Source organism: Fundulus heteroclitus, unplaced genomic scaffold (genome assembly GCF_011125445.2).
Source record: "Fundulus heteroclitus isolate FHET01 unplaced genomic scaffold, MU-UCD_Fhet_4.1 scaffold_232, whole genome shotgun sequence".
In the NCBI taxonomy this organism is placed as follows: domain Eukaryota; kingdom Metazoa; phylum Chordata; class Actinopteri; order Cyprinodontiformes; family Fundulidae; genus Fundulus; species Fundulus heteroclitus.
Window position 1 is genome coordinate 200,743 of NW_023396644.1, and position 7,908 is coordinate 208,650.

The 7,908-nt window shown below is 42.2% G+C and overlaps 1 protein-coding gene across 1 annotated transcript; it reads left to right on the forward strand.

The window, feature by feature from the left end:
- The first annotated feature begins 461 nt into the window (after window positions 1-461).
- LOC105931879 (immunoglobulin superfamily containing leucine-rich repeat protein 2) lies at window positions 462-6,841 on the forward strand. The gene is made up of 2 exons (XM_012870764.3): window positions 462-651; window positions 4,237-6,841. Exon 2 carries the CDS (start codon window positions 4,242-4,244, stop codon window positions 6,330-6,332), a length of 2,091 nt encoding a protein of 696 aa, XP_012726218.2. The 5' UTR covers window positions 462-651; window positions 4,237-4,241; the 3' UTR covers window positions 6,333-6,841.
- Window positions 6,842-7,908: the final 1,067 nt, after the last annotated feature.

Below are 7,908 nucleotides of genomic sequence, written 5' to 3' on the forward strand. Positions count from 1 at the left end.
ATCTCAAAAAGCTTTTACTGGTTTCTATAAACACCAGTTATTTCATTAACATAAAAAAAAAAACTTCCAGGAAAATGCTTTAAAATAATTTTCTTTCTCCATCTTTGCACCTTTAAGCAGATTTAGGAAAGGGAAACCAAAGGGCTGAAGACTAAATAGAGTTAAGACTTGAGTCATCAAACTCTAACTGTGCATCCCCTTCCCCCTGGGTAGGGTATGTTATGTTGAATAAAGAGATAAAAGATGTTGTCTTCTGTTAAATAAGATACATAAGGCTTTAAATCATACATTTGGTTATACATCATCTTACTCAGCATTTCTGAAGATATTAAAGGTCGTTTTCCCTTTAACATAATTGTTCGGGAGGGGGTATTGACGTGGTTCCATTCAGAGCTGAGACAGAGAAGGAGGAGGAAGGGGAGGAGGAGGAGGAGGAAGAGGAGGAGGAGGGAGATGCCACGGAAGGACACTCATATGCTGATGTTTACAGACAGCACACTCCCTCTGCAGCAAACAGCAGGCTGTTTCCATCATGTCAGCGGACAAACTGGGGCTGGAACTGCTCCCTCTGAAGTCTGACCGCAATCACTGACCAGTGCACTTGGGAATAATTCGCCGAATTTAAGTAACAATCCAGAAAACAGGACACAGGTAAGCTGCTCTCACAGATCTGACGCAGATTTTTGTTTTTCCTTGCCTTCAGATGAACTTTGTGGCGTTCTGGTTTCTAACTGCGTAGACTGCTGCGATGCTTGCGTCCGGCCGTCTGCAGACAGAAACAGACCAGACCTGCTTCTGTCTTTCAGCACCAAGGACAGAAGCTGCTGCGCAGTTTAGAAACCAGCAGCCGCTCTGTAAGGAGCACCCAGATCTGCTCATTAATGCGTGTTTTGGCAGCTGGTGAAACCTTTCTGTGTTCTCCAAATAATCTTAACACATCGTCATCAGGTTATGCCAATCATAACTTGAGTAAATTTACTTCTGGTGTAATAAACTCAAGGGGGGAAAAACCCCTACAGAACATTTAAAAACAAACTAAAATGTTCATCCAAAGTAGACTTGATGTGTTTTATTATTTGTAAAATTGAAAGTATTTCAACATTGTTTATTGTGGAAATCTAGATATTTGAAACACAAAAAAAAAGAAAACTAAGGGAATACACGGTACTATTCGATTAAATTTTTTTTATATAGCACCAATTAACAACACCTGTCATCTCAAGGCTCTTTACAAAGTCAAATTCAATCAGACTATACAGATTGGTCAGAAAGTTTCATCGTAGAGCCACAGTGGACAGTCGTCTGCATTGTTGATGGCTTTGCAGCAATCCCTCATACTGAGCATGCATGAAGCGACAGTGGAGAGGAAAACTCCCCTTTAACAGGGAGGAAAACCTCCAGCAGAACCAGAACCAGGCTCAGTGTCTGCCTCGACCCACTGGGGCTTAGAGAAGACAGAGCAGAGACACAGGAAGCACAGAAGCACACATTGATCCAGGAGTACTTTCTATGTTAGATGGTAATAGTGGATGATCTGTCTTCCCTGGATGATGTCACAGCTAACAGAACGTCAGACCAGGTGTACCTTCTATGAAGAAGAAAATGACAGAGAACAAAAAAGTTAAAAGCTGAAATAACAACAAACAATGCAAATTGGAGAACAGTAGGAGAACTCAGCAGAGTGAGAGAAATAGACCCTGATGTCCTCCAGCAGCCTAAGCCTATAGCAGCATAACTATAGAGATAGCTCAGGGTAACATGAGCCACTCTAACTAGAAGCTTTGTCAAAAAGGAAAGTTTTAAGATTACTCTTAAAAGTAGACGGGGTGTCTGCCTCACGGACCAAAACTGGGAGTTGGTTCCACAGGAGAGGAGCCTGATAGCTAAAGGATCTGCCTCCCATTCTACTTTTAGAGACTCTAGGAACCACCAGCAGACCTGCAGTCTGAGAGCAAAGTGCTCTGTTAGGAACATACGGGGTAATCAGAGCTCTGATATATGATGGAGCTTGATTATTAAGGGCTTTATACGTTAGAAGAAGGATTTTAAATTATATTCTTGATTCAACAGGAAGCCAATGAAGGGAAGTCACTTTCATTACTAGAATGAAAGTGTACAACAACATCTATTTTCTACATGAGAAGTTCATCTCGAGAAAGAATCCAATGAATGGTTACAGATAAACTTCACACATGTTAAAACTAATTATTAGGACAGTCTTAAATAAGTAAACAGTTTTATTCCTTGGAAAATAATAATAATAAAAAAGATGTATATTCAGACATCCTCAAAAAGTCATCCTAACAGAGTTTAAAAAAAAAAAAAACACCCTGCCTGCTGTGGACTTGATTTAATATTTATAGACTCAGAGACCCAATTTACCCCATTTTAAAGCTTTTCACCTCTCTGGAAACCTATTTGTTGCACGAATCAATGTGTCTGGTTATGAATTAATGTACTCTAGCTCTGTTTGTTTGTGGTTTTTCTGATCCTTGTTCTTCTCTGGTATTGTGATGCTAGATTTTGAGTTGTTAGGTCTTGTTTTTTTAGCAGTTTTTATTATTTTTAATTAGGGCTGGGCAAGTTAACGCGTTAATTTCGCGTTAATTCATTAGACTATTAACGGCGATATTTATTTTATCGCGCATTAACGCATGTTGCTCACATGCTTTCAGTCAGTGTCAGTCAGCACGCGCTGACTGCAGCGCGCTTTGTCACGGCAGCACTCTGGTGCTCCCCCTCCCCTCTCGTACATGGCTCAGCGGCGCCAGCCAATCAGCACGCAGGCTCAGCCTGGCCCGCTCACTCAGCTCTCACACAAACTTAACACACAAACAGCTGAGAGAGACCGCAGCAGCGGAAAAACATGAACAGGGGAAGTAGCACCGTTTGGCTTTATTTTAATACCGTAAATGAAATCAAGCTGTATGTTTTGTAGAAAGCCGGTTCATTTCAGTGGAAACACAACAAATTTATCTAAGCATGTGAAAAAACATGAAAACGTCGAACCACAGAAACGGAGAAAGGAGACGAAACTTCTGTCATTGCCCCGACAGACCCACAGACGTCTCTGACTGAGGCGTTTCAGTCCTCCAGGGAACATCCAGGTAGATCAGTGTTCATCTTCAGCAGCACTTCATGTTAACTTTCAAAGTAGATATTATCTATCATATGTTACTGGAGCCCACACATAACATGTAATTAAGACCTTGAAAGAACCCAGTACATATATTAAAAAGTGTTATTTAAGATAAGATAACATTAGCTAATCCTTTTTTTATCCCACGACGGGGAAATTTATAGGATTAAAGCAACAGGCAGGTGCACACAACACAGACAAAATTACATAAGGATTGAAATATATAAGAGGTGGATTAGCGAAAAAACACTGAACATAACATTATTGTTATTATTATTATTATTTAATTGTAATAATAAAATAAAAACCACAAAACCCAAAAGGTCAACAGTTTCATGATACATCAAGCTTAGGGACTGGCTAATATACAGCAGGTCAAAAAAGGCCATATTTTGGCTGCAGTGCTTGCTGTTCTCTTATGAAGAAAAGATCAACTAGTGCACTAAATTCAATAGATGGGTTGAAAATATCCAGTATAAAATAAGATAAGTGCTACAAATGTTACAACACTTTTGTTCATATGGCAGCAGAACATTAAAATAAAAGTGCTCTTTACACTACTTTTGAATTAATTCTTGGAGTTTGCGCATACAATGCGATTAATCATGATTAATCGGGCAAATTATGCGATTAATCGCGATTAAAAATTTTAATCGTTGCCCAGTCCTATTTTTAATATACCTATGCTTAGATATTGCTTTAGTTTTATCTGAGTTATATGTTTTCCCATGTCAGTTCCCATATTGTCAGCGTCCCTCAGTGGACCAGCATCCCTGTATCACTCTTCCCAGTACTTTCATCCTCCTAGCTTTACCCAGATCTTTTTGTAATTCTCCCTGTTGGTCTATTGCTCTGTCTCTATTATTTCATTCCTCTGTGTTGGGTCTTATTAAACCTTGTCTGCAAACACCTGGGATAATTAGTTTAATTATTTTTGTATAGATATGATGCTGCCCACCTGCTGGCTGTGATCAGATTAATAAACAGAAACAAAGAAATATTCACCTCTTATTTCATGCACATGTCCTCTTAGTGGAGGATTGTGAATCTGCCTTAATGAATCTCATTAATGTCTGGGCTGTGATGCTGTTTTACAGGAGAAATGGCGGCAGCAGATATCCGCCCCTTTGCTTTGTGGGTCATCACATTCTTCCCGTCCGTCCTCTGCTGCCCTGAGCACTGCACCTGCTCGGACAAACACAGTCGCCACTTTGCTGACTGCTCCTACAAATACTTAAGCAAGGTCCCCGATGGTTTGCCTCCCAACGTGATGACCTTGAGTCTCTCTGGTAACCAGATCACCATGATCCCGCTGGGCAGCTTTGATAACGTTACCAATGTGACCTCCCTGTGGATGGCAAACAACGACATAGCCTACGTTGAAGATGGGAGCCTCGCATCATTGGTTCATCTTCGTAACTTCGACATAAGCCATAATGAGATGGTAGACTTCCCCTGGGGGGATCTGAGGAACCTGATGGCTCTGGAGCTGCTGAAGATGAACCACAACAAGCTGTCCCACCTCCCCGGGGACGCCCTCTCCAACCTCAAGAACCTGAGGTCCCTCAGGATTAACAATAACCGATTGACAACCATAGCTGAGGGGACATTTGAGGGTTTGGTGTCTTTGTCGCACTTACAGATCTTTAGCAATCCCTTCGTCTGCACCTGCAGCTTGGACTGGCTCAGGGACTGGATCTCCACAACCACCATCTCAGTTCCAGATCAGAGCTTGATCACTTGTGCAGCTCCCAAGGAGCTTAAAGGTGAAGCCATTACAAAATCCAAGTGCATGAGCCTAAATGTCAAAATACTGACTGAGCCACATGTTACCAACATGGTTTTCCGTGAGAAGACCAAATTAAATTTGACCTGTGAGTTCAGAGGAAACCCAAAACCACTGGTGGTGTGGAAAACTCCCAGCAGAGGCCAAAAACACGAGGTGTCTCTGTCTGACGCTGAAGACCGCTCTGCAGAATCTGATGAAGGTTCTGACTACTTTAAAGTGTTTAATAACGGCACCCTCCTCATTTCAAGCCTCAGAGAAGAGGACGGAGGGGACTACACCTGCTCTGCAACAAACGGCGCAGGCAGAGCTGAAGATTCGGTGTCTGTTAAGGTGATTGCACGTCCAAAACCAAAACCAACACCAGTCAAACTGCTGACCACCATGTTCCCTTCAACTCAAACCAACCCTTCGATGCACCAACAGCCAAAGAGAAAATCAGTTTTTGATTCTCTGCATCTTCCAGATTTAAAAAGAAAAGACCCTTTGACTGATGAACCCACCGTTCTGCCGACTGCAGACATCAATCTTAAATTTTACGAGGACGCGACGAGACATCCGACACACTTAAGCAAATGCGGCTTAACTGCAAACACAAAAAACATCTCCAGCCATGTCCTGAATGCCAGCCTGGACTACATGAAGCAGTACACGTTCGACTATGGCGTCATTGCCCTGGGCGTGTCAGAAACGGAGGCCACAGTGCGCCTCAATCCTCTACTCATACCCAAAGACAGGAGCCCCAACCGGGCCAAGAGCCCCCAGAGCGACAGCGAGGAGAACTCCGGCTTCCCGGATTCCCAGGAGAAGGACCACTCGAGCGGTTTGTATCTGTGCAACGCTGGAGACAACAGGCACTCGGCCGTGCAGTGGTCCCAGATCAAAGAAGGCGTCAACACGTACCTGTTCAGTGGTTTACAGCCTGGCACAAACTACTCTCTGTGTCTGAACTACAGAGGGGAGGACTGTGAGGTCCAGGTGCTGTTTGCCACCAGACGGAGGGTACCCAACCTGCTCATCATCATCTCCGTCAGCATCTGCCTGCTCACCGTGTCCACCGTGCCTCTGCTGGGAGCCACGTGCTACCACCTGGTCTACAAATACCGCAACAAGACCTACAAGCTGATCCTGAAGGCCAAAGGCCAGTACCACCTGGAGAGGAACCTGGCCGCCAACCTGAGCATGCACGCGCACATCACCGAGTCTCAGAGGAAGATAAATGAGGACGACACGAGCGTAGACGACGGCGAGAGAGAGGCGGACACAGAGGAAAGTGTCGTTACGGAGTCTTTCACTTGCAAGGGAAACATGGAGGACTGTGAGATGGGATCTGAGTATAGCGACAGGCTGCCTTTGGGGGCTGAAGCCGGGAATATCACCAGCAACTACAAATATCCTGATGACTAGTCTGCAAATGTGCTTTGAGCCGGATCAGTATTTTTTCTCATCTGTAACCTGCTGTTTGGTTTCTATTGCCCCTAGGAGGTTCTGCTAGCCTTCACATTCATCTGACATGGATCATAATAAATTCAACAGCTTTTAGGCAGAACTCCAGCGGCTAACATCTGTGCCGGATCAGATACTTTAGAAGCCTAATAAAACAATCTGATCTAAGCTTAAACTTTTATGTTAAAGTAGGTTCAATGTAAATAAACGGATTTATGTGATTTTCTAGTACAATGTTGTTGTAAAACGTCACCAAAGCAGTTGATTTTGTGTGAAATGCATTGATTTGCTTTTTTTATATCTTGAAGCAGCTCTCATGTTTCACAAGTAATGATGCTGCTTCAGCCAGAAGATCAACAGATCAGGGCAAAGACTGCAAACAGCAATTACCCGACAACAGTGTTGTAGTACTCGAGTCCGAGACTCGAACTCAAGTCCGAGTCATTAGCTAAATTTAGAGACTCGTGACTTGACTTGGACTTGAGCACTGATGACTCGAACTTGGACTCGGACTCCTACATTCAGATCATTCTGACTCGGAAATATAATAGAATATAAAAGTCCATAGCGGGCGCCATTAGGATGTGCCTATGAGCTGCGACACCACAGCTGTGGATTTTTTTTTTTAGTTTAAAAACATGTAGGCTATGCTTACTTTAGTGCGGAACTTGGACTCGACTTGATCAATAGTGACTTGACTCGGACTCAACTCGGATTTTTTTTAATGACTTGGACTTGACTCGGACTTGAACACTGGAGACTCGAACCTGGACTCAGACTCGAGGCATAGTGACTTGACTACAACACTGCCCGACAAACAACTTTGGAAAGATGATCTCTGCTTATTGTATAAAAAGCATCACAATCCACTTTTCATTTTTCTTTTCAATTCATGTGCATTTCATGTTTTTTTTCCTCCAGGTAATGAACAAAACAGTGTCTCAGTGAAGAAACACTTTTAATGTCTTAAATGTCAAACTCAAGGATCAAAATTCATTCATTCATCCAATGCTTTCTTTTGCACTCATTTATGCTGTGATATTTTTTTTATAATGTATTCTGAAAAGGGAAAAGTTGAAAATACCATGTTTCATTTTAGATAAAGACCATTTAAAGAGTCCAAATTTAGATTTATGGTAGAGGTAGTGATACACATTAACACAAACTTCATATTTTAATGGGATTTTGTGTAAGAGATCAATATAAACCAGAGTCTAACCATATGGACTGAAAGGAAAATTCATATATATATATATATATATATATATATATATATATATATATATATATATATATATATATGCTGAGCCTCTCTGATTCAACACCTTGTAAAACAACATTTTGCTGCAATAACAACTGAAATCGTTTCTGCCGTCTTTCTGTCTGTTCTTGTTCTTCTGCAAAGTTGCTCAAAATCAGGTGAGAAAGGAAAGCGTCTGTCAGGGCAACTGTGGAGTGTTATAGTTTTAGTGTAGTGTTTTCTTGTAACCAGTGGGGTGGCAGTTCAAATCCCAGTTCTGTCCATCACTTCCCCTGC